This window comes from Musa acuminata, chromosome BXJ2-3 (assembly GCF_036884655.1).
Source record: "Musa acuminata AAA Group cultivar baxijiao chromosome BXJ2-3, Cavendish_Baxijiao_AAA, whole genome shotgun sequence".
Classification (NCBI taxonomy): domain Eukaryota; kingdom Viridiplantae; phylum Streptophyta; class Magnoliopsida; order Zingiberales; family Musaceae; genus Musa; species Musa acuminata.
The window spans coordinates 1,758,590-1,783,822 of NC_088340.1; the positions used below are offsets into that span (position 1 = coordinate 1,758,590).

The 25,233-nt window shown below is 38.6% G+C and overlaps 5 protein-coding genes across 11 annotated transcripts; 1 reads left to right on the forward strand and 4 right to left on the reverse strand.

Moving 5' to 3' along the window:
- Nucleotides 1–829: 829 nt before the first annotated feature.
- On the reverse strand, nucleotides 830–6,857 carry LOC135606816 (protein phosphatase inhibitor 2-like). The gene is made up of 5 exons (XM_065098093.1): nucleotides 6,722–6,857; nucleotides 4,548–4,613; nucleotides 2,100–2,212; nucleotides 1,827–1,985; nucleotides 830–1,274 (listed from the first exon to the last, which is right to left on the reverse strand). The coding sequence occupies exons 2-5, from the start codon at nucleotides 4,550–4,552 to the stop codon at nucleotides 1,078–1,080; spliced, it is 474 nt and encodes a 157-aa protein (XP_064954165.1). The 5' UTR covers nucleotides 4,553–4,613; nucleotides 6,722–6,857; the 3' UTR covers nucleotides 830–1,077.
- An 858-nt stretch (nucleotides 6,858–7,715) lies between these two features.
- Nucleotides 7,716–10,899, reverse strand: LOC103977097 (transcription termination factor MTERF5, chloroplastic). Its single transcript, XM_009392516.3, has 4 exons — nucleotides 10,698–10,899; nucleotides 9,608–9,657; nucleotides 9,271–9,483; nucleotides 7,716–9,184 (listed from the first exon to the last, which is right to left on the reverse strand). Exons 1-4 carry the CDS (start codon nucleotides 10,877–10,879, stop codon nucleotides 8,073–8,075), a joined length of 1,557 nt encoding a protein of 518 aa, XP_009390791.2. The 5' UTR covers nucleotides 10,880–10,899; the 3' UTR covers nucleotides 7,716–8,072.
- Nucleotides 10,900–14,165: 3,266 nt separating this feature from the next.
- Nucleotides 14,166–14,783, reverse strand: LOC103977377 (uncharacterized). Its single transcript, XM_065097587.1, has 2 exons — nucleotides 14,595–14,783; nucleotides 14,166–14,497 (listed from the first exon to the last, which is right to left on the reverse strand). Exons 1-2 carry the CDS (start codon nucleotides 14,781–14,783, stop codon nucleotides 14,189–14,191), a joined length of 498 nt encoding a protein of 165 aa, XP_064953659.1. The 3' UTR covers nucleotides 14,166–14,188.
- Nucleotides 14,784–17,367: 2,584 nt separating this feature from the next.
- On the forward strand, nucleotides 17,368–23,308 carry LOC103977094 (pentatricopeptide repeat-containing protein At4g38010). Of its 6 annotated transcripts, none has more exons than XM_065098099.1 (3): nucleotides 17,368–19,492; nucleotides 20,996–21,605; nucleotides 21,698–22,016. In XM_065098099.1, the coding sequence occupies exon 1, from the start codon at nucleotides 17,393–17,395 to the stop codon at nucleotides 19,169–19,171; it is 1,779 nt and encodes a 592-aa protein (XP_064954171.1). In that variant the 5' UTR covers nucleotides 17,368–17,392; the 3' UTR covers nucleotides 19,172–19,492; nucleotides 20,996–21,605; nucleotides 21,698–22,016. The 6 variants fall into 6 exon arrangements, with proteins under 6 accessions (XP_064954171.1, XP_064954169.1, XP_064954172.1 ...); XM_065098097.1 differs by having other exon boundaries at nucleotides 20,996–21,075; nucleotides 21,193–22,016; XM_065098100.1 differs by lacking the exons at nucleotides 20,996–21,605; nucleotides 21,698–22,016 and adding an exon at nucleotides 22,653–23,308.
- On the reverse strand, nucleotides 20,304–24,074 carry LOC103977095 (protein FLOWERING LOCUS T). 2 transcript variants are annotated; one of them, XM_009392515.3, is made up of 5 exons: nucleotides 23,819–24,074; nucleotides 22,998–23,059; nucleotides 22,832–22,872; nucleotides 21,665–21,881; nucleotides 20,304–20,544 (listed from the first exon to the last, which is right to left on the reverse strand). In XM_009392515.3, exons 1-5 carry the CDS (start codon nucleotides 24,005–24,007, stop codon nucleotides 20,517–20,519), a joined length of 537 nt encoding a protein of 178 aa, XP_009390790.2. In that variant the 5' UTR covers nucleotides 24,008–24,074; the 3' UTR covers nucleotides 20,304–20,516. The 2 variants fall into 2 exon arrangements, with proteins under 2 accessions (XP_009390790.2, XP_064954173.1); XM_065098101.1 differs by lacking the exon at nucleotides 20,304–20,544 and having other exon boundaries at nucleotides 21,634–21,881; nucleotides 23,819–24,063.
- Between the last annotated feature and the right edge of the window lie 1,159 nt (nucleotides 24,075–25,233).

Consider the following 25,233-nt stretch of genomic DNA (forward strand, 5'->3'; position numbering starts at 1 on the left):
CGTCGCCTATCGCCGCCTCTCTCTCTCTCTCTCTCTTTCCCGCCTCGCCAAGACGCGCCCACGCGACCTCCGGAAGCCGAGTGACGAAGAGACCGAGCAGATACTACAAGATTCTGCAGCAGCCTCCCGTCGCTATTTATATGCCACGAGTCGGGCCTTTGTGGAGAGATCTCAGCCGTTCGATTAACTCGATCGGACTTAGACCGACGAGTTTGAAGTCCTCGATTTCCGAGGGACGGTCGGAGCCGCTTTTGAATCCGACCCGTATACGGTTCAATTACAACATTTATTTAAGACCAGTATTCTTTTTATCCGTATTCGTAGAAAGATTCGGATTCGACGCGTGTCCCGTTTCTATTCGCGAAATATATTTTGACTTCAACAAAACAAGATTGATTAGTTAATGAATCTTAGTTCAAGATTTGATCGACCGTAACACAATTATTATTATGTACTAAGAGATATTTGCATCCTTATTTAAAAACTATTAGGAAAGGACTCGATTTATTTTATAAGCTATGTATTGTTGGCAGCACAAGTCATCAAACTAGTAAATTGAAAGTCAACGCAGTCTCATAGGTCTTGTAATATAAATGGAGCCTAGTTTCATCAGATTCTTAGAAGAACATACCACATATAGCTATCATCAATCATACTCGAGCAACTGTTGCATTTTCTTTCCAAGGAAAAATTTAAATGCATAGAACACAAAAGAACTGAGTTTTTTCTTGTCCAAGAAAAAAGGGCATGCATTGTGGAGATTTTATGACATGAAAATTCTTGAATAACTGCTGGCATACATGACATATATAGAAGGTTTCTCCAAAAAGAACATCAATACTCCTTTTCTTTTAATCAGAACTCCAGAATTACCAAACAGGAAAGTGACAAAGTCAATGTTACATATTTCACTCGAATCTCAATGAATATAGCATACATCAGAAAGTAATATTGACTGCCTGGATTTCAAAGTAAATGTCGTTGGTTGTCGTTGCCATTAAAACCAGGTAGGAGACTCCATCATCAAGGGAGTGATTTCTTTGATTCAGTTTATTTGGTACACCATTTTGAGCTATGTCAATTCTTCCCCATATCAACCAGGGCAGAAGGTGAATTGTGTTTCTCTGTAGCATTTTCCTGGCTGTCACCATCTTCCTCAACCTCATCATCTACAAGGGATCCAGTTCGCATGAGCTCCTTTACCTTTCGGAATTCATCGTAATGTGCCTTCCGGTGCTCCTTGAAACTTAATCTTGCTTTATCCATCTCAGAATCTGATATAAATCAGGAGTTCAAATGGTGAAGATATCATTGACGTATTTTGTTCGCCAGTTGGAGTTGGACAAAACTATGGTAACAATAATGCATGCAAAAGACAGCCAACATGCAACCCTTGGATTAGTCACATGATCCTGGAAGACATCAACCACTTGCCCATTTGGGTTATGGCATGACAAATCAGAGGACAAAGTAAAACAAGGGATCATGCGAGGACACTGGATTTATGCACCACAGCATGAGTACTGCTTTTGACACCACCAGTACTAAAAAAATTTTCCAGGACTAACGTTATGAGTCAAGATAAAAAGAAAAAGAAAGATTTACAACAAAGTTCACATGAGTTAGTAGGTTATAAACAAATACAAAGTTGGGAAAACAGAATGAAAGACGAAGACCATGCATCAGTAATAGAATCATGATATATTTGGGAAGTACGAGCATTTGTCGAGCCACAAAATCGAGAAATTATAACTAAAAATGCAACTAATATTTGCAACTAGATGATGAAGGCTGAAGCTAAATATTTGAAAGAAGTAGCAACCAACCTTCATCTTCATCCATGGCATTGGCTTCATCTCCTGAAGAAGGCCAACCCCTATTCTCAAAATACCTTCTGCTTGGAGGAGCCACATTATCCAAATCAGTTTGAATATCTTCTTCGTCATCCAAGCATTCATCAAATGCATGTCTTGGTGACAGTGAGCCTGCACCAGCAAATACTGAGTATTTTAATATATTTATTTATGGTCAATCATTAGCATGTTACATGATACAAAATTAAAAATGGAATTTAGATCAATCAAGCTTCACAAATAGACCATCATCATCCACCCTAGGGTGAAAGGGTGTCTTAGGTTCGGTAATTTTCTGCCTCACTGGTTTATTTGCTTCAATCTCATACAAGTTTGCCTCATTCCATGTCACTCGACTCCTGAAAACAACGATAAGAAAAAGGGGTATACAACAGTTAAAAGGAAAAGACAAACAACCATTTCAGCAACACAACACACTGTAAATCCAAACAATTTGAGAAACAAGAATCTGGTTGCTTTCCAAAAAATTTATATAATTAAATGAGCTCATAAAGGATCTTCTATTTGATCACGATATTATCCACTAAACCTAATTCCTTATGCTATTCTTTATAGTCTGTTGACGTGTTGGATAAGCATGACCAAGAACAAACTTCAACAGTCCATAAAAACTGGAAAGGGGTAAGGCAAGATGATCTTTAGTTCCTTTTATACCAGAAAACAAGAATGTCAGAAGGCAGAAACCTTAATACCAGATCTCAGGGGCTACATAGTCATATATAGATAAAACATAAAAGCAAAAAGGAAAACAAAAGAAGAGAACAAAAGACTATAGGACCAGGAAAAAGGAAAAGTAAGATAAAAAAGGGTGAACCAGCATATGAAAATCCTGCCAATGCAGGGCCTAGAGAAGGTCAATATACATAGCATTATCACTGCTTCCATGATTCGAATAATGTTCACCAAAATGACAAAGAGACAACCTTATAATTGTTCCAAGGCTGGCCCTCAAAAAATAGAACCAAGAACAACACAAAATTAAGGTGATGTGAAATGTGAATATATATTTGAAATTAAAAGTCGCAAATTTGTCTCTGTTCAGATATAAGATATCAAGGCCTTTGCTCTCCAAACTTTGATCAAGTTTATTTGGCCCCATTTCATCCTGGCCACACAAAAGGGAAGATGCAGCTAGATCCTTCAAACAGTTTTATTAAGGTAGACATATTCGGACCACTCTTTTGATGGTTTTAAGTGTAAAATATATAGATTTATGCCTTTTCTCTCTCTGTCTGTTCTTGCATCAATTAAACTCCTTTTCTCAATGAACTTTAGATCACTTTCTGTCTTCTCATATTTAATTTCACTCCATCAAACCAGTGGCTTTTATAATTGCTTACACAATCTCATTTCTCATTCCATCTCACCCTATTTCTCTCTTGGAGTAGACATCCATAATATCCCTTTTCTTCAAATATCATAAAAATTTTAAGTGTATCTTCATGCTAACAATAATAAAATAATATTTTACTCTTTTGTTTCGACAATATTATTATTTGTAAAGTATAATTACTTACATTGGCCAAAGCAGCATAAAAAACACCTCTATAATTCAGTTATGGTGGATGATATTGATGATTGAGCCTAGATCAGCATAATTTTTCAGTCATCACAAAGACACATTAATTGGCAATACATAAACCATGTTGCACCTAACCTGATATCCCTGCAACTTAATCTATTAAAAAGAAGTTTTATTTTGAACTCTCCAGTTTCATGATATTAGAATTTGAACCTCAATTATCAGAAAATATTTCTTCAATAAAGATTCTCAAATTAGGTCACATCCCACTTGGCGTTGTTAATTTGTGTTTTTAAAACTTACTTCCCCTTGGATTTAGTACATTAACCTAGTCTACTCATAAATCACCTCAACTTATATGGGAATTATAGAAAACACACTATGTCTAAAACACTGATGGTAACAAAGAAAAAGATGCAACACCATTGTGGCTAATACACCTAGGACTGAATAGAGAGAGAGAATAGGAAGAAACGAGGAGATGACTGATTGTGATGGAAGTTGGAGTCTTCAGTAGAATAGAGGATCAAAGGGGACAGCAGGAGTCTATTCATAAATCTAATAAATAAGGGTATTTTGTTCATTTAATTTCAAGAGATACTTACTACATGTCAAACTAAGTATAGTCCAAAATAGCCCCTTTTAGCTAATGTTAACATTCTACAAGTTCGGTAATTATATTGGGCAATCCAGGGGGAGCAATTTAATTTTCAATAAATTAAATCTTCAACATATGAAAATTTATCTTTGTTGAATATAGTCCTACAGTACTTGTAAGTAGAGTTCTTGTGCATGGGCTAAATAATTTTATATTTCAATAATATATCCATCTAAGATATTCCATTTTTCTCACTCTTTAAATTGAAAATTTTTCATGGTTATAATGAAATCCAAAATAAACATCTAACAGCATGATCAGAATATATTATATCCATCATCATTTATGCAAGGATAAGGAAAGTGAAAGTCTTGATGCATTGAAGTACATATTCTTCGAGTAATCCAATATAAGTGATGTGGTTTAGAGACTTCATATGGCTAATAGCAATATCATGCCACCAACATTCTACTGATTATTCTTGAAAAGAAGAAAAATGACAGAATAATAAATCATCAATGCCCACAAAGCCATTTAAGACATTAGTACTAACCCCATTCTCCGTAACCTCAGATCCGCTTGTACAACCAGAAAAATTCTTGAATAGTCCTTGATTTACCTATACATGTGAAACACATAAAAAGTGTTAACCACAAGTGATTAACATTCAAAGACATTTCTAAAGGTGTCCTGAAAAAAGTTAATAATAACATAAATAACAAAAATCCTAATAAATAGTTGGAAAATTAAAGAACTTAAGTAACTTCTAGTAGTGAATTAATAACACCACCAGATGGCAGTGTGTGTGTGAATAGAAAACATTTATTTAGTAAAAAAAACTCAAGCTAAGCTAAAAGCCCATACAAGAGGCTGTGTGGATAGAAAACATTTGATCAATTTTGGCTCACACAAAGTTTCCAAATGGACTAGCTAAGCTAAAAGCTAAACATGCCCTTATCATTCAACAGATAGTGAAAATAGATTGTCAAGAACCAGTGAACTGAAATAGTGTTTTAAAACCCACACTGACATATCTGCAACTCGACCCTCAAACTCAAGGTTAGTTGCCTATGCCCCTTATCTAAACTAAGACAACAAATCTAGCGAAGTCAAAAAATGTCCCTGCACTAATGTTTTTGGCAAAGGAAATGGGCAGCAACTCTAAAAAAATTAGAATGACAAATAAGAACATTGTCAAATGACAGTCATCAGCAAATGCATGGAAGAAAAGCCAGCAGATTTGATGGAGCTCAAGGATCCATCAAGGACTGTTGAGCAATTGTTAATTGCAAAAGGTTATTCATCGAATTGAAGGCGTTATTTCTCTACATTGGTATATCATCCAAGTCAGACTGACTTCTGAAAAGGTTATATATGAGCTGCTATTTTTGGCTAATTGTCCACATCATTGATTTTTTTTGTTCCCATTGAATTGTTGCACTTGCAGTGATGACTTGTATATTGCGTGCTAGCATGTTATATTAATAAAGTGAAATTTCAATGCTTCAAAACCTCCTGGAGCTTGTTAAATGGTAATGAAACTCTTGGAGCTTCTACTAAAACTCTAAAAGCTATGTGTTAGAACTTGGAACTTGAATTAAAATTTTCAAACCATCATGGCTATGAATGCAGCATCATTTCAATGGTTCATATTTTGTCATGCATCTAATAAAATCTCATTGGAACAACTATAACAAATGCCCAGTAAGGAAACAAAGAATAACACAACTTGTGGTCCGTTAGAAAGCAGAAAGAAGTTTAGATCACAGAAAGGCCTCCTTTAAGAAAAATTAAGCAAGAAAATGAACTATAAAATAACAAAAGACACTACATAAAAGAATGCCTGCAACAAAAGAAATTCATAATAATTATCCAACTTTTTTGCCTTCCGAACAAGGTCCATCATCAAACACAACTCGCAACCAGGAACGCTGCTTGGAAGTTCAGATGAGCTGGACAATTTAAAGAAAAGTGGAATATCCCCGATGGACCAAGGACATTAGACACACAGAACACAGAAGAAGAAATATTCTCTTGGCAGGATGCCATACCTTTCCACTGCAAACATAGATATAACATATGGAAGAGATGTCAAACACTCTTTACATCTTAAAACTCACAAGCTTCTCTGCATATGTCACCATATAGATACTCCCAACTAACGTGCCCTAAATAGAAATATAAGCTATAACGTGATCTACCATGGAATTAACCATGTAAAGAAAAGGGATAACGGAAGATTTAACCAATTGAGACTCTAAATCCCCAAAAAAACCTAATCTTGGAAGAAATACCGGACATCTTCAGTAGTTTAAACTAATTTGCTTCCATGATCACGAGAACCACCATTCGCAGCATATCCACAAATTTGGTAACTATTCAACTCCAGTCCCAGAACAAAAGATCACTGACAACATCCAGACCATCCAAATCTAAAAGGAAGTCCGCTAAGTATAATCAACGGATGGGGGAAAAAACCTCTTTTTACTTTACATTCTTCATGAGGTACAACATCAATAGAGGAAACAAATTAGAAATTTAAGCATCATGATTCCTGCATTTTGCTTCTTGAGCAATCAATCGACAGATTAAGACCCGGCAGAAGCACATTATTTGCTTCCGGTTCCGGGAATCGAACCAAAAGGAACATAATTACAGAAAAAAGAAGACAAGAAAAGGAAGACATCAGATCATGCGAGGAAAAGAAGAAATAAGAAGAAAAATGACCTGAACGACGAGCAGGCAAATCGTGGACAGCAATTGCGTGGTTATCGGATGTGATTTATACTTCTCCTCCTTGAAATGTTCCTGGAACAGAAAGAGGCGTTGGTTTTGTCAACGCGACGATGCGCGTGGCTCAATCAAGAGGTCGTGGAAGATCGGACCCGGTCCACGACTGGTCCAATCAAATCAATAAGACCCGGCAGGACCGGACCGGACCGGCTCAGCTCTATCTCCAATTTAGAATTGGGTCTTCTTTTTTGTCAGAATATAATAAATTATAAATTATTTGAAAAAGAGTAAACACGAATTTCAAAGAAGCAATAAATAATTAAAGAACAAAATGACAATATATATATATATATATATATATATATATATATATATATATATATATATGCTTATATATTTTGTATGGTGTCAAGTCATGTTGTTTGGGTCAAAATTGGATGGGACTAAACTCATCCGAGTTGCATCTCAAATATGAGTCTAGAGAAATTGACATCAAATGAGGATTTTGTTTGCTAAGTCCTTTGAACTATTCCACCGTGTAATAGTCTTGGCTTCCATTTTAGGTTACGACCCATCCACTCATTTGAGGGAATCAACTAAGCAAGCTGGACAGCGTCAAAGTCAACGAAACATTTTGACCGCGTATTTTATGATGACGTACGTGCTCTACGAATCACTATGCTTGTTTTAGGTATTGGCTGTCACGTCGTTCTCTTTACTTAATCTATCCTAACATACTTTGATTTATATTATATATATATATATGTATATATAACCATATCCTTATGTCCCTAATGTTCTTATAATGCAATTTTTCTACCTCAATTTTATCTTTTGGACCTTTGTAGCCATAAAATTAATCACAAGTAACAATTCCATGATGCCACACCACCTGCATTCTTGCAGGAGCTATTACCACTTCAGATGTTGCTGCCATGCAATCATAGGAACTTTGGAAACATAATACAATTCTAGGTTATAGAAGACATGGATCCCACTACAAAGTTAATTTGAATTAAGGTAGAGGTATGAAACTGTACACTGTCACTTTCTAAACCTGAGAGAGATATCTTGCACGAAACAAGCACCGTTAGTAATCATGCTGTAGTTACATATACATCGCAAAACTACCAAGTGTTGCAAGATCAAAGCTAAAGCTAGGATCACATATAAGAGATCCCTGCTGCCATGTAGTTTTAAGGCAGTAGGCACCAGATCTGGCATCTCCTAACAACATTATCTGTGTCTTTCCGAGATCCAATGACCGGCTGCATAGGGTGGAACTCATGCGAGAATCTGCTACCGTATCAGTTCACGGCACGTGTTCTTTTTAGTAATTTGCAAGTCATTTATTTTGTCCCTGGGGAAAATGAGCATCTAATATTTTTTCCCTTTTTTTCTCCAATATCTTCTCGAACTGACTGTTGGTAACAGACAACACCTGGTTCAATACCAGCTTCACTCCACATTCCCGTACCCGGCTGTATCTAGGTTTTATCCTCTCCTCCAAGCTATAGCCAAAGTAGTGAGGAAATTTGACAAGCTCTGATTTTGGATAATCCATTGTTAAGAAGTAGTTCCATTTGGGTATCAAGTTATCAACCAGGCTGAAAGTATAAAGAGCTCCATATCTGTGAACCATGGTACTCACTTCTGCTGTGCTATAACCCCTTTCAAGAAAAAACTCTGTGACCGGCTTCAGATTCGCCTCGATGCTTAGTCCAAAAGTCTGAGGGCATTTGTGCATAAGAGAGGCAACGTCGATACCTATCGACTGGAAGTAATCAGCTGTAGGCCTGAGCTTATCTTCGATGCTATAGCTTATGATATGGGGGCAGCGTGTCAGAATCTTTCCTATATTCTTCTCTGAAACACCTAGTTCGCATAGGTAATCGGTGGTTGCCTTCACCTTTTGTCTGCTGTAGGTGAGCAATGCTGGAAATCTGTATATAACCTTGGCCCATTTGCTCTTGTCGACACCCAAGTTCTCTAAATAGGCCATCATGGGCTTCAGATTCTCTGAAAAGCTGATACCACATAGCTGAGGCCTTTTAATAAGGATGGTTGGAATGTCTGATCGGGGGACACCAAGCTCCAGAAGAAACTCCACCAAAGGCTTGATTTTGCGGTCCAAACTATAGTAAGCAAAAGCTGGGAACTTACGCACTATGTCCTTGATCTGCTCAAGTTTCATACCGAGGTCCACAAGGTAGAGGACAAGTTCAGGAAGAAGGCCATCAGGACTTAGTTGACTTACTCGGGCTATGGCTCTTTCTTTCTTAGAACTAGAACTAGAACTAGTAGTGTTTACTGGAGAAGTCGAAGCAGCTCTTTCTATACCTGGAGGGTCTGGGAAGTTCTCAACAAAATCTACCAATGCATCCCCATGTTCTTCAAGAAGAGATTCAAGGAATGGAATGAATGCACCTCTAATTTCAAGAGTCGTGAGCTCTCTCCCTGCAATATAGAGATGATTAGTTTGGAGCTAGCATCAGAGAATGCTCAGGGAGAAGGAAGCAAATACATGTCTTTGGATTTCGAACCTACTAGATACCGAGACTTATGCATCAAGTGGAGCTTCAAAATGAGGTGATCTACAAAACATTCTGATTTGTTGATAACTCTCGCTGCCACTGTGTTGCTCAAACCTTGTTTTTTCAGAAACAATGTTAATACAGCCTTTGCCTCCTCTCTCTCTGCAGTTAACAGACTAGAGGGGATTGCAGCAAAGTTGCGAGGAACTACTTCGGATTCATCTGCAATGATATACAAAGTTGATTAAAGGAGGGCAATGAAAAGAGAGAAGAGCAACTTTCTGAAATACTGACGAAGAAGTAAATACGACCAAAATGTGATGAATTAAACACAGAGATGGCTTACATGTTTTAGCTTTGCAGAGAAAGAATTGTTGTGTAACTGTCAGATGAACCCTGTTTCGAAAAAGTAAATCTTCTTAGAATAATTCCGTATATACATGCATTTTCTAAGAAGATAATTAGAGTCATAAAGAACTGGTTGATTTTCCCACAAATGGTAACCGTGCACCTTGAATGTAGGAGACAAACTATGCAGCTGAGTTCAAACAGTTGAAGGCTGTGGCTTGTTATGACGATGGCAAAATACATCACATTGGTTTGAATTAGTATCAATGCTATCTAAGATCAACTTCTTTCTATTACTAAAAGCCCGCAAACGGCTAATGTAACAAGATGTTTGGTCATTTTATATTTCAAAGCCAACATGATTATGAATTCCTAAACTGATTTGATTTCACAAGATATTAATGAAAAAATTCCAACCAACTTAAAAGAAACACGTAAAAGTCTTCAAAACAAGTTAGATATGCATTAACCTCTTCATCGTTCTCTCCATTTATAATAATAAACATGTCTTCCTCCGAGAGAAAAGAAAGAGAAGAAAACAAGAGAGTCAACGTAGTTTCCAATGATAATCAAGTTCTTTGTAGGCAAGTGGATGGTTAGTTAACATGCTAATTAAAAATCAAGTTTTTACAACTCTTAAACTCCTTTTAAGAACATATGTTTCTCTGGTTCATCCATTAAGATGCTTGTAAATTCCATGCACATACTAAATTCACACTAAAATCCTACAATAGGTTGGAATAAGGTTATAGAACACTATTTTGAAAGAGCTACAACCGGAGATAGAAACAGATTCGTGATTTAGAAATGAAGGTCAACTCAGACCACATTCAAGGACAAGACACACACACACACTCCATTCCATAGCCCATGGGAAGTAGCCCTCCGCAGCAGCAATCTTACATAAGCCCTGATTCATCCCCTTTGGAATCTCCACGAAATCTTTTATCCAGCTTAATTTTCAAGGAAAATCTAACAAGTATTCCTATTCTTTCTCAGTAGTATCATTCTCTCCCGAAACGTGAAGGCTCAGAAGAGAATGTGGACACAAGATAGAAGATTGGGAAGAAGAGGATAAAGTCAAAAACCTGGACGCAGATGTAGGCCGATAAGAAACCACCGACCGATTGAAGGGGCGCCGGTGGGCAGTGACTTGAATCGGTCGAATGACAGGAGGCGCCTCCCGAGACTGTGGAGGTCGTCTGGCTGCCATCACCGGACACTGCAGCCAAGCTGAGAGACAGAGACGATGATGAGGGGTAGTGTTCATCTAAAGGCTAAGTCTGGGCCGGGCCCTGCGGCCAGCAGTCGCTTGGATTTGGCTAACGTTCGACGAAGACGTCATCTCGACCATCCACGTGTCCCGATGAAGGACAGGAAATCCGGCTAACCGCTTTGCATCCGTCCATCTTGTCGTCTGCGGAGGCTCCACTCATCCTCTCTTTCTCCTCTCTCTCTCTCTCTCTCTCTCTCTCTCGATCCGGGGAGGAAGAACCCTAACCCTAGCCATGCCCATCTGTGTTACGCTCTCTCCCTTTCTCCAAAGCCCACGAGAGATCCGAGACAAAGAACCCTAACCGTAGCGATGGCCTTTTGCCTCCGAGCTCCTCCCTCATCGCCCTTCTAGTACTTATCTTCTAGCCGTCCCGCAATGCAAACGGCCTCTGCCGTCTAGCTTCGAACTTCCTGTTGGGAACTCGGGGAGGCTTCGCCAAATGGAATCAAAAAAATCGAGTAAGCTCAGTCTTCCCCCCATTTTGTTCCTCTGTTTTTTCCCAAACAATGTCATGCAAAATATGGTAATTTTTGAACTATTTTAGGACCAATATATTCGATTAAGTAAAGAAGTAAGCGTCACTCGAATCAAGTATGTTCTTTGACATGGATTCCTGCTTTAGTTGCACTTCTCTTCGGTTTTACTTCTCCATCTCATTCTAGATGATGAATTCTTATGTTGCTGTGATCTGCAAGGAACTATTAGTAGACAATATGATAGTATATGATCTTCATGTTCTCGTGTTCCTCATTTTCAGAAGTCAAATTTACATTATCAGTAATCCTAGTTCTATTTGCAAGAAATTGATGGTCATTAGACAGATTCAATCAAGCCAATAATTCAAACCTAATCTAAAATTTAAAGTATAGGCCAGACAAATCTCTATGCCTTGATCATACAGTTATCAAAGAAAATAATCTGGTGGCAAAACCTTGAGTGGATAGATTGGTGACCGACATTGTTAAAAGGATGAATCCATTACACGAGACTACTATTAATATGCCATTACTTTGTTTTCTAGACTTGAACAATGGTCTGTTGGTGTTATGAAGAATATAATTTTGTAGAGATTGTCTGTTGGTGTTAATCAGGTTTCATCTCTCAAGTTCCAATTGAATAATTTGAATGATATGGTTGATAAATGTGAAGATCTCTTTATGAGCAACCAAACTATTTTAGATAGAGACATGGACCAATTTTCATAGGGTTATATTGAAGAAATAATTCACAGCTACTACTTAGGTAACATTTTTAGTTTTCATGAGAAGAATATTTCACATTGTTACTCTAAAATCGATAACTTTCTCAGCACTGGATTTGTATGATCAAAAATTTAATTATCTTATCTTGTTATATGACAAACAATTTAACTTAATGATACCTTCATTCAAATGTGAGAGTGCTTCTCTGGTATTTGGGTCTACCGAAAATCTGCTTAAACTGGATCGGGAATAGTTTAACCAGTTTCCGAAAAGATTCAGATAGAAAAGTAGGTACTTGATTTATGTCTGAATTCAGGCATAATTTGTAACCAACCTTTTTATCATCGACTCATTGTCACCATAAGGTTTAAATCAAACATCTGATTGATATGAATAATTGTGGCTATTCCACCATAAGTCTATAAAACTTTCCATGTTCATATAAAACAGGGTGAGGTAAAACTACAAAGCCTGTCCCTGTTACATGTATGAACATATATTTGAGGTTCTATAAAACCTTGCTTCACATCCTTCCAACCTGAAGGCTGTTAAACTCAGGTTTTATGTTTATTTCATTCATAAATATTTCATTGTTGATTTCTATATTTATCTGAGTAAATAAATGTAAATTATTTCTGGACTTCTTACAACTTGTTGGAACAACTGAAAATGTTTCATACATGTTGTATATGTGCTCTCATATCCTACCTGGCAAGAAGAATCACCAGATGCTTATTAGAGGTGAACCAACCATATGATCAAGAATTTAATTATCTTATCCGGTTATATAACAAATAATTTAACTTAATGATTACCTTCATTCAAATGTGAGAGTTCTTCTCGCAAAAGAAAAAAGTGAGAGTTCTTCTTGGGTATTTGGGTCTACCCAAAATCTGCTTAAACTGGGATCGGGAATAGGTTATCCAGTTTCCAAAAGGATTCAGGTACATAAGTAGGTACTTGAATTATGTTTGAATTCAGGCATAATTTGCAACCAACTTTTTTTATCATTGACTTATTGTCACCATCAGGCTTTAATCAAACACCTGATTGCTAATGAATAATTGGAGCTATTCCACCATAAGTGTATAGAACTTTCCATGTTCATATAAAACAGGGTGAAGTAAAACTACAGAGTCTGTTCCTGTTACTTTCTGTAAATCTTTTGCTTCACCTCCTTACAACTTGAAGACTGTTAAACTCAGGTTTTAATGTACTCATATTATTCCTGAACTTGTTACAACTTGTTGGTAATGAGAGAGGATAACATCGAGAGAGAAGATGATGACGACCAAAGAAAAGAAAGAGAGTTGAAGGCCAAAGAGAGAGCGGTGCCAAAATTGGGAGAGTGGAAGACGATGTAAAAGGGGACGACAACAAGAGGATGATGGGGTAACAAATGAAAGATTAGTCCAATCCAATTATTGATAACTATAATTCAAAAATATTCCTCATAAGGATAATTTCATTGAGTTGCAGTACATTTAATGAGTTTTTTTTATATATTTCATGCCACATAATGCTTGTTTCTAGCTCTTGTCATCCAATGACCCAACTTAGCCTAGATAATCTTCAATCATAAAATCTAACAAATCATAAAACATAAATCACATGTTTTGCCCCAAGATGAGACCAAGTCAACCTCAACTCTGACATGTAGATGTCAGAGTTATCTCCCAGGAGGGGTTTTTTTTTTTTTTGTAGTACCTAAATAACATTATCCTAATCAAATTGATCGGACAACCCATTGCATGAGCAGGAGTTCCAAACCCTTGTAAAATGTTGGAGATGCAGATGCATGCACACCCATCTGGGTTTGTGACTGCCAGTTCCTCCTCACAAATTTTAGCTCTCAGTTTAGCATCACATGCAGTGGACGAAAGAGACAAAGGAGTAGAATGTGGCATTCATCATGTCCATCCACCAACCAAACTGCCCTAAGTGCAACTCACAAAGAAGACAAGTCGAAGCTTCTGTATCACGTCCATCACCTCTTTGAACATGGAGGTTTTGTACCTTCATATATAAACACACACACACACCCCTTTATCTTGTTAGGGTTTCTGAAGCGACTGCATGCATTGGTTTACCTGCAGTGGAATCAATGGAGGAGGCTGAGAGTTTCCAAGGGCTTGACGGCTTGGAGCTTCTGAGGAGGAGGAGGAGGCGGCGGCAATGAGTGCACGTACTTGCAGTTCGGACATGAAGGAGATGACTTGCGCAGCATGACGAGGAGATGGCAGTTCACACAGACTAATGCCATCATGCTGCTGCCACTTGAGCTGCACTGTTTCTTCGTCTCTGAGCTCCCAAAGGTTGAGATGTTAAGCTCCAACTTCATCGACTTCTCCTCGAGCCTCACCCAACTCTTCTTCATCGTCTTCCTGTTCAAGTAGTACATGTTCCCCGACTGCCACAAATCAAGGTTACAACACTGAGATGCCATCTAGCTGTGTGATATATGAGAAGAACAGGGAGGGAGAGAGAGATAGAGAGAAGGTGTTCACTTGTAAGTCCAGGCATTGTTCCCATTCTAAAGGGAGGGGATGATTGAGGTGGAGATCAATCCCATGATCCCAAGTCTGCTGCATCTTCCTTTTCCTCTTAGCAATCGCATCTGATTCCGTAGATGCACTACTCGTGATCTCACTCATCATCGATCCAGGAAGGCCAAGCGAGAGCTCGGCATGATCCATAGCCTCACTCCCCCTCACCTGCTTCTTCCTCCTGGAAGAACTCTTTCTCGAGCTGTACGCACTCTTTCATGTACTAAGTCTGCCACAAGGCATATTTATATACATGTCTGCATGACATGCCATGAGCCATCCATCACTGACAAGTGGGGAGAGAGAGAGAGAGGTTGAGCAAAACAAGGAGGCTGGGAAGGCTTTCAATTCATTGATGGGATCATGAAGGGGAGGGCGTGGACAGTAAGTAGGGTTCATAAATGGCCTTTCATCCAACACCCATCAAAGGAGGACGATTCAATGGTGGACGAGTAGAGTGACCTTAAATGCCTGAAATCCCTCCCAAGACCGTACGGACGGCGTAGGGCTGGGATCGCCTCCAATTATTGTACGGGCGCAGTTATGATGGAGGATTCAAATCCCGCGTAGTGGGTTGGACCTCTACGAGCGATAGGGAACGGGCCCCATCGTAATGGACGGCTATGATGTGGCAATTGGATGGTGACTTTGAAGGCGTGGTTGGAGAGGATCTATCCCTCCGACTCGGAGAGTTATCAACCATCAAAATCTAAGTCTTTGCTAATCTATTTTTGGCTAACTTTAATGGTTTCCTTTCTGGTGTTGCTAAATTCAGTACATGAAAAATTGCAAATTTAATATTAATAATAATAATAATAATAATAATAATAATAAGCTACTGGGTTAAAAGGATACATCTTTTAAATGAGATTAGGAATTCCAAAGGGGAGATGACAAAGCTCAAAATAAATAATTAGGAAGAAATGAGCACAAATAGAAATTAAGAAACATGAGATAAATATAAAAGAAAATAGGATTGATTATATGATTAATTAACAAGTAGTCAGTGAATTCTATCATCTTTTCTCCTCCGATAATTTGTTTCCTATGTCAACAGATGAGATCACCTTCAGAAAATGAACCACAGAAAAATGCAATTAGCAACACATAAATAATTTGTTTCATAAAATAGGATTATGTTTCAAGGTGAGCATAGTTTGATCAATCAAGTACAACACTAGATAATTTGTGATCATCAATTGAATTCTAGTTTCGAGAGGAAACAATTGCAAGGCCATGCAATGAATTCTAGAGATTTGCGATGGAAGAAGGCCAACGACGTCCATAAAGGATGAAGAAAGAGGCTTTGATAGCAAATCTAACTACAAATGACAAAACCGTGTCATTTCATGGCAGCTCTAATGCACCTCGTGACCGTCTTCCTCCCACAACCACACCATTAAGTGCCGTGAATTCATGAACTCGTTCGAGTGGGTGAGCATTCATGAGCATGCATGCATGCTCTAACCCCTCGTATTCTCACAAACAATGAAAGAAACGAAAGGAGCTATGCTTACACAAACAACAGCCTCCACCGCCTCCATGAAATAAATGGCCAAAGGAGCATAAATATACTCACCAATGCCAACAACTACAATAAATTGGACTCTCTCTCTCTCTCTCTCTCTCTCTCTCTGGCCATGAAGTCATAAACTCCTCTAGTAAGTATACGACGAGGCATGAGAAGTCGATCGACACTCACGTCCATGCCACATTGAAGGTTTTGATGGGTCAACTTTGAGAAGCCTTTGAATGGTTAAGGTTATGTAATAATATTAGGTCGATTGTGATGTACCAAATGAACTCATCAAAGATGGAAACTCCATTGCATAGATTTTTTGTACTAAACTCACTCAGCAAAAATCAAAAGTTTAAGATCTCATTCGGTAAATTTTAGAAGATGTCAACAACTTTACATAGTAAAAAAATTTAAGTGTTGATAATAACACTTATCTTTCGATAAATTTATCATTCACTAAAAAAGAAAAAAAAACTTTACGAGGTTTTTCTCTTATATTCAAAATAGTAGTTCAAAAGGTAATAATGAACATGTAAAATCCTAAATAATCCCATTAAGAAATGTGAGAAGAATTGAGTTGATTTATAATATTAAACAACTCTATTATCATTAACTTGACTTTAAGGTTTTTGTTAATAGAACTAAGTTGTGTATATTTTTTCTCACCATTATGATGATGATGATGATGAAATTATGATTATTTTGTGAGAACTACACCAAATAGACTTGAGAAATAATTGTGTTAAATAAAAAATATATATATCATATGCATGCACAATCTATAATATCCTTATATAGTTTCTAACATTAGAACATCGATTAGGGTTTCTTCCATCATTAGCTCGGTTTACAACTTAGTGTTATTAATAATTACATAATAAAAATCAGTTGAAAAAGATATTAATTGAGTTAATTAATTTTCAAATCTAAGTTACTTATTGATTTCAAAATTAGTCTACTAAAAATGAAGTTAATATGCAATTTTTGCCAACCATCCTTTTGTTTCCAAATAAGCTTTTTTTATATTGTTTTTCTTGACATTTACATTTCCAATTTTATCATATAAAATAAAGACTTTTATATAATTATATAAAGACCAAAACACCCTCCACATATGTCAGTAAATATGAGTTCATTGGTGTCATTTGCTATGGACATCGGGCTAAAAATGTCATGCAAAAACCCTCGACTCCATTTAAGCACGCCTTAACAGTTTCAACGGCCGTCGTTCGAAAGGACCATGAACGTTGCCTCCGCCCACCCTTTGCAGTCCGCCCTCCTCTGCCTCCTCCGCCAGCGCAAGCGCATCCGATCCTTCGACCAAATCCACGCTCTGCTCCTCACGTCCGGCGTCACCAAGGACTCCTTCGTGGCCGCCGAGGTCGCCGCCCTTCTTCCTGCTTTTGTGGCTCCTCCCGCGGCCTACTCAGCCGTCAAGCACATCCACGGCGTCCGCCGCTACCAGTTCCCCCTGCTCTTCAACTCTTTGATCTCCGGCTATGCCAGGAGCAAGCACCCACACCTGGGCATCGTCGCGTATAAGCTTATGCTCGCTGACAGCGTCTTTCCCGATAGGTACACCTTCCCGATCGTTCTGAAATCTTGCATCAAGTTCTCGGGGATCGGCGAAGCCAGGCAGCTTCAAGGTGCCGCAGTTAAGCTGCGGTTCTCGTGCGATCTGTTTGTCCAGAATGCACTTGTTCACGTATATGCAGTGTGTGAGGAATATGGTGATGCAGGTCTCCTGTTTGACGAAATGCCCATTAAAGACGCGGTCTCCTGGACCAGCTTGATCTCGGGATATGTGAAAGGTGGATTATTCGGAAAAGCTCTGCAATTGTTTTCTCTGATGGATGTGGAGCCGAACATTGCAACTCTAGTTAGCATCATCGTCGCCTGTGGGAGATTGGGGGCTTTGAATGTGGGCAGGGCAATACATGCATTGATATTGAAGCATGACTATGGGTTGAGTCTGGTTGCTGGAAATGCCCTTTTGGATATGTACTTGAAGTGCGAGTGTTTGGAGGAGGCCAGACAGATCTTTGATGAACTTCCTGAAAGGGACATAGTTTCATGGACTAGTTTTATTAGTGGGTTAGTGCAATGCAAGCTTCCCAAGGAAGCTATGGATGTTTTCAATTCCATGCAGGCTTCTGGAGTGGAGCCAGACAATGTCACTCTATGTAGTGTTCTGTCAGCTTGTGCGAGCTTGGGGGCATTGTCTTCTGGGAGATGGGTCCATGAGTACATAGAGCGAAAGGGCATTCAGTGGGATGTTCATCTAGGGACCGCAATGGTTGACATGTACTCTAAGTGTGGATGCGTAGATATGGCAGTGCACAGCTTTCATGAGATGCCACATAAGAATGTTACCTCGTGGAATGCATTGCTTGGTGCCCTAGCCACTCATGGTCATGGTAATGAAGCTCTCAAGTACTTCGAACAAATGGCGGGAGTTGGTGTCATTCCTAATGAGGTTACCTTTGTAGCTATTCTTTGTGCATGTTGTCATTCCGGCTTAGTAAAAGAGGGTTGTCATATGTTTGATTTGATGACTAAATCCTACAAACTTGTGCCATGGATAGAACACTATGGATGCATGGTTGATTTGCTTGGTAGAGCTGGGTTCATATCAGAAGCTTATGGACTTGTTAGATCCATGCCAATTAGAGCTGACACTTATGTATGGGGAGCTTTACTGAGCGCTTGCAAAGCTCATGGAAATGTGGAACTTTCTCAAGAAATCTTATGCCACCTTCTTGAGCTGGAGCCTTCTGACAGCGGCGTGTATGTGCTCCTCTCTAACATATTTGCTGCAGATTGTAGGTGGGCAGATGTAACAAGGGTGAGGAGGCTGATGAGGCAGAGCAGTGTAAAGAAAGAAACAGGAACCAGTATTGTCGAGGTGAATGGTGAAGCTCATGAGTTTATAGTTGGAGAGTTTCTCCACCCATTGAAGGAGGACATTTTGCTAGCCTTGTGTACTCTAGATAAACAATTGCAACATGGTGAACTATAGCAGGGATTCAAAACTAGTGGAAGGTGGTGCAGGCTCTCGAAAACTCTTTCCAGGTTTGACTCAAGTAACTTGCACCTTCAGCACAACAAGGGCAACAGAAGATAAACAGAGCTCACAGTCGACTATATTCCACGAATGTATCATGGTTCAAGTCTGCTGATATAAGCATTCAAAAGAAAGAAGATAAGCACAAAGTTATGTCTACTGAAGCTGGAAGTCCTGTAAAAAATTTATGCAAGTGGGAGTTGATGGGTTATTGAAAGTTGGGCAATCGACAAGCTGATGTCCCAAATATTTGGGTATGCATTGCCAGGAAAGAAGGTGAGATTTGTTTATGAATGTTTTAGCAGTATATTCAGAAAAACAAACTCTCACCAAATTTTTCTTCCGAAATTATTCTAGTATTGTCATCATAGTGCACAAGGCATCGCAAACATAATCCATCTATAATTATCCCCAGAACTGGTATGGTAGGTCAATGTAACCTTTTGATTATTTTATTTTTCTCCATATTTTTTGTAACTATATATGTCTTTCCCATTTAAGAATTAGTTTTATATCTTTTTAAATGCAAAACATTTAAAATTATAGAGTCATTTTTTGTTGATCTGCTATTATGTAAAAAGCAATTTAACTCATAGCTGATCTGATCAGCATGTGGTTGATATTTTGTAAAGCCCTTCTAATTTTTGGAATCTCGAATCTTTCACTTGCTATTGCTAATGAACTTCGGGATCCGTAGTGAAGTTCTCAGCAGAGCCTATAATGCTTTAGGTTTTTATTTTGACACATCCATTTTCAAGCCCAATGGAGTATGAAACTGAGCCTTGTCTTATTCGATCAATTTTCTGTTAACATGTTAATCGTATACAGTGGAACGTGGTCTTATATGTATTTTTTTCTTGAAACATGTTATGTATATAATTAGTTTTCAAAGAATGCAATTTCATTTTTGACTCTTTTTATTTGGATTGGATTTGATACTCTAGTTGCTAAATGTTTGCAAAAATCTTCTAACAGCAGTTATGGTTATCAGGCAATTCCACGTACTAACGCTATGTTTCTTGATATATGCCTGGACTTTTCCATGTGGTATAAGTGAAGGACTTTTGTTTAAGCCAAATAGCATTATGCTTGGTATAAACATGACATTTCACCATCAAAATGCAAATACAAAATTTACCAGGTAGGATGATAAAACAGACTTGTAAACATAGGAAAATTTTGTAGTACGCATCTTATCATGCATAGTATCATATGTCATCATGAAAATTCAGGTTTTTGCATGGCTCCACCATAAGTCTCCCCTAATGAGTATTGACTTACTCTCAAACAATTGCAGTCATCACGTCCATCCACTGACAGCTTGGTACCTTTCAATCAAGAAAAGATTCATGAGTCCTTGTACATGAATTTAATCATAGCTTGTTTTATTTCTTAACACAAACATTACAAAATACCAACAAATGGAGTTGACACTAATTTGTATGTTTTGTCAAAGCCACAATGTTTCTTGATTAAGTTTTTTCTGCTTCCTTCCTATCTAAGGTTCCACATTTGAACAATTAAAGATTAGAGCTTAGATGTCGCCCTCTTGATATTAGAAAGTTAATGCTATTCTACAGAAATATTTGTAGAAAATAATTTGTGGCTTCCAAATTTAAGGAATCTCAAGTAGAATGAACAAACTTATTTTGTCATCATAAACAATATATTGGGATTTAAGTAATCGCTCATGGATGATATATTTCATGATGCAGTACTATAAGGGCATGATGTACAAGTATATATGGCAATTGATGTCTCATGGATGATATATTTCAGGATGCAGTGCTATAAGGGCATGATGTACAAGTATATAAGGCAATTGATGTTTTTATATTCTTCTTACAGGAATAAGCAAGGTAGGTCAAGATTGTCATGGAAGAAATGTGAAACATATTCTATTTATAGATTGAAGAGCTAGGCCTTGTATACGTTTTAAAATCCTGATCTAGTTTCCCTACACTATTACCTTTCAGGGTTGAACAACCTACAAATTGTTTTATTGAGGCCAAGAAAGAGGTAATGATGGAGGCATTGGGAAATAATGGATAATTCTATGTTCACAGACTTTGGTCATGAAACTAAGCCGCAGCCTGCTCATGTTGTCCTAGGCTTATGCACCGCTCATAGTTTCTGAACCATAATTCATGTCTGACATTTGGCAAACAGTGTTTGGTATCAACAGGATGCTTTTGCATTTTACTCTTTAGAGGATCTAGGTAGATGCTGTTGCATTTGTGTACTCTTTAGTGAGTTTAGGTAGATGCTTTTGCATTTGTGTTCTTTATAGGATCTGGATATGCACAAAGCACATCCCAATTTGGAAAGCACAGTGCAATTCCAAATGATGGTTCCCTGGACATTGAGTCAGGCACTATATATATGTCTGGTGAACTAAGTTAGATAATTTGCATGAGTTAGTTGAACCCTATTATTGTTCTGATGTACCTTCTTCCACCACATCCATTCTCCCTCTGGCAGTTGAAGAACATCGCAGCTACAGGATCCCCTAGGTTGTAAACTGCTGCAAAATCCCTTGTGCTGAAGTTTTGTCTCCATCCAGGCGCATAGATGGATTGGCGGACGGACTGCCGGAACAACACAAACACGAACCGGTGGATTCCAGCGGTCGGCCGTGGACTCTCATAGGAGACAATTTCATTGCCTAAAACACAAGATCAGAATTCAGAACAATTTTTATTGGTAAAAGATGACAGATTTATACTCAGTGAGCTTGATTCTTGGGCTTTGAAATATTTATCTCTAACTTGCTCAGTAAGAATTTTAGTTTTCGTCGACAGGTTTTGAATGTTTAGTATGTGAACTTACGAGGCATGAAACAGCTAGTTAACAAAGTTGTCATGAAGCTAAGGAAGCCGGATAGCTTGACAAGATAATATACCAGCAATGCATCGCAACCACAGATCTGTTGCAATTTTGATTTAGCCAGAGGAGATCATGGGCATGTTTCACTTCTGTTAAATTCTTGGTCACTGATCACCAAGTCTTTACCACGGACAGGTGCTGAAACTCTTCCCTATTTTTAGAAAATTTTGTAGACCAAGAAAAATCTGTGGTCTTATTTTCTGACGAGTTCTGATACATTTTCAATTACTTATAACCTTGAAAAGGCAACAACAGCAATCAGTAGTAGTGTCCTAAGTATCTGAGATAGATTACATGGGTTTTTCCTGTCATCGGGCAGAGGAAGAAAGATAGCTTAAAAAGGATGATGGATCCTTGATTATGAGCCACAAAATTTTCAATTAATCTCCTTTCGTAGGAATATATATTGCAAGAAGTTTTTTACAAAATCCTTGAAATTTGTACGAAGAAACTTAATCGAATTACACATCGGCTTTCTTTTTTTGCGTCACAATGCTATGATTGTAGTTTTCTATTGTTTCCATTTAAAAGCTCCTCTTTATTATTGCAGGTACTTTTATTCCGAGATTGATAACATGCTAATTTCAACCGGTGGTCCATTTAGTCACAAATAAATACTTTGCATATGAACATTGTGTTTTCCGCAGAAAAAAAATGTCTGATTTATGAGGTCTGCATATAAATGCATGTCTTGTATGGAAAAATTCATGGTGGTTTGTTGTCACTCACCGTAAGTGGCGTTTGTTGTCTCTGGGATGTCTGTCACCAACCTATCTCAGACGACAAAGAAAAAAACAAAGGATTACTAGCTGCTGCTAATGTTCCTCAATTGGATGAAGAAGAAGGAAAAAAAGGGGGGGGGATTGCTTCCAGATTTCTTGCAAGTTTATCTTACCAGTGCAGGTACTCTCTCTTTGTTGGATTGCTAGGGCTTGGTGCATCAGGGTCCACCATCACCTGTAAGACTAGTATTCAATGTTAGCATCTGCAAGCTCTCTAAACCTTATTTGACATGAAGAAGAAGAAGAAGAAGAAGAAGAAGAAGAAGAAGAAGAAGAAGAAGTAATCAATCATCAATCCAAATTCTTCTTTCTGCTAGTAGTGCAGCATAGAATCCTAATTATTATTCTGAGTTATCAATTCCGAAGTCTAACTCTGACCAAATTGGATGTTATTCTTTTATCATCTCACATGGATTGACCATTGAAAAGAATAATTCACTGCCTCTGGATGTTCTTCTTCTATGTTTCTGGCTGTAATGGGATGATGATCTTTTGCTCCTCTCGTCAACAAAGCTGAAAAGATGAGGAGTTTGGTTCTCATCATCATCCAAAGGCTAAAAGGACGGCCAAGCTAAAAGAACAAAAAGTCAAAACAGTCTTATCATCAAAAGACTGCAGAAAAAAGCTTCGACAGTCTCTCCACTTGTGTCCTTTGTTCTGCCACTAGTGGACAAACCAACCTCCAGTTTTGGCCTATTCTAACGTTTGTTCCCATTGGATTAGATTGCGGTGGGATGAGACTCCAACTCAAATCTTTGACTTCCCAGCGGACTTCGTCGTCGTTCATTATACGACTCAGAAGATTGAAGTCAACTAACGGTAAATCTAACTTGTTGTTCCGATTGGATTAGATGGAGGTGGGATCGGACTTAGGCATTTTTTTTCCTGCACATTTCGTTGTTGATTATGAGACAACTCGGAAACGGATACTCACAAGCGTGTAAAGGTTTCTCGTGCTGTGTCCTCGCATCTCCACTCGCGGTTCGGTGGCCACCATCGAGGGCTTGAGCTCGGACCCATTCGTCAATTCCTTGTTGTAGGTTATCTTCATCGTCGCGGACTTGACGAATGGGTCCAACACGTCACCCACGACATTACCAACGACGAGGGCGTCCCTCGACATGATCGACCACAGCAGAAGAGAGCTTCTCGGTAAGTCGGTAACCAAAGCCGAGGAGATCGATGGCAATGGTGGTGGAGGGGGTGGGGTGGGAGGGGATTGGTTATATAGAAACCTCATCATGGTCGCGGAATCCATTTTTGATGGATTCTGAAGGTGAATAAAATCTAGAGCGAGTGACGCATGGCAGCGAGGAAAGGTGGATGGATTGTTGCCTTTTGACTTGGCTTGCTCTAAATGTCTCCCCCGCAAATCCGGCCACGACGGCATCACTGGATTTGGCCCCCGTGCTTCGAATAAGGAGAGTTGTAAGCTCGCGGGGCAAGTAAGAACCTAATGGCTTTTGCTTTCGCGGATGCTTTGGACCCCAACGAGTCTTCGGAGGTGTGGAGATCATGGCGAATGACTTCATGTCATGGCATCCATGTTTCATTCTTCTTCCTCTCGGCGGCAGCACTTGTAGCTTAGCTAAGTGTGATTTGACAATGGTGTTGCGTAGAGAGAGAGAGAGAGAGAGTGAATGAACATGTATTTGATACTGTCGGCAACATGTACTCACTCTTCTGAATAGATTCTTCATGAGAAGATTGTTGAGCTCAAGAATAGGCAGGCTGGGTGGTCAACAAGATGCTTTGCTGGTTATATTCTCTTAGCAACCTCTTTTCTAAATGCTGCATCGATCTTTTGCTGAAGCTGAATCCATATCTTGCCTGCACTGAAGTGTAAGTGTATCTGAGAGACTGAGACCGTTCACCATTAAATGGAAGGAAGAATGATATCCACACGAGAGAGAGAGAGAGAGAGAGAGAGAGAGAGAGAGAGAGAGATCATGGTTTGGTCATCATCCTAAGATGCTTGGAAATTGTGGGCATGCCTTTAGGACCCTTTCTCCATGCTTGCTTTCTCAATATGCTCTCTGCCAATGGATGCTTCTTGGAAACTGCATTCTCTTGAACTGGGAGATTGTTTTGTTCACTCTCATGTGGCTTAATAAGCTCATAAGCAAGTTGATTTATAGATCATCTGCCGACACATTATTAGCCGTATAGGTTTCATATATCAGTTCAAGTTAGAATCTTCAAATACATTCATGATTTATATGTTGTTTGTGATTGGTATGTGTCACCTCTCCTTGTTCAACATGCATTGGCATGTGGTCAGTGTAGTCCAAAATTTAATACAAGATGGAATGGATTAGAATCTACAGCTAGAAGAAACTTATGAGCCAT

Excerpts from the sequence above, each read along its gene's own strand:
- LOC135606816 (XM_065098093.1), bottom strand. Across the intron at positions 1,986-2,099 it reads CCCTAGGGTGGATGATGATG|GCTCACTGTCACCAAGACAT; the intron begins GTCTATTTGTGA and ends TTGCTGGTGCAG. Across the intron at positions 1,275-1,826 it reads TGCCATGGATGAAGATGAAG|ATTCTGAGATGGATAAAGCA; the intron begins GTTGGTTGCTAC and ends GATTTATATCAG.
- LOC103977097 (XM_009392516.3), bottom strand. The coding sequence starts at position 10,879 with ATGAACACTACCCCTCATCATCGTCTCTGTCTCTCAGCTTGGCTGCAG. Across the intron at positions 9,658-10,697 it reads CGGCCTACATCTGCGTCCAG|GGTTCATCTGACAGTTACAC; the intron begins GTTTTTGACTTT and ends TTTTCGAAACAG. Across the intron at positions 9,185-9,270 it reads TAAGTCTCGGTATCTAGTAG|GGAGAGAGCTCACGACTCTT; the intron begins GTTCGAAATCCA and ends TCTATATTGCAG.
- LOC103977377 (XM_065097587.1), bottom strand. The coding sequence starts at position 14,783 with ATGGATCATGCCGAGCTCTCGCTTGGCCTTCCTGGATCGATGATGAGT. Across the intron at positions 14,498-14,594 it reads AACAATGCCTGGACTTACAA|TCGGGGAACATGTACTACTT; the intron begins GTGAACACCTTC and ends GATTTGTGGCAG.
- LOC103977094 (XM_065098100.1), top strand. The coding sequence starts at position 17,393 with ATGAACGTTGCCTCCGCCCACCCTTTGCAGTCCGCCCTCCTCTGCCTC.
- LOC103977095 (XM_065098101.1), bottom strand. The coding sequence starts at position 24,007 with ATGTCGAGGGACGCCCTCGTCGTTGGTAATGTCGTGGGTGACGTGTTG. Across the intron at positions 23,060-23,818 it reads CGAGAAACCTTTACACGCTT|GTGATGGTGGACCCTGATGC; the intron begins GTGAGTATCCGT and ends CTAGTCTTACAG. Across the intron at positions 22,873-22,997 it reads AAGAGAGAGTACCTGCACTG|GTTGGTGACAGACATCCCAG; the intron begins GTAAGATAAACT and ends CGTCTGAGATAG.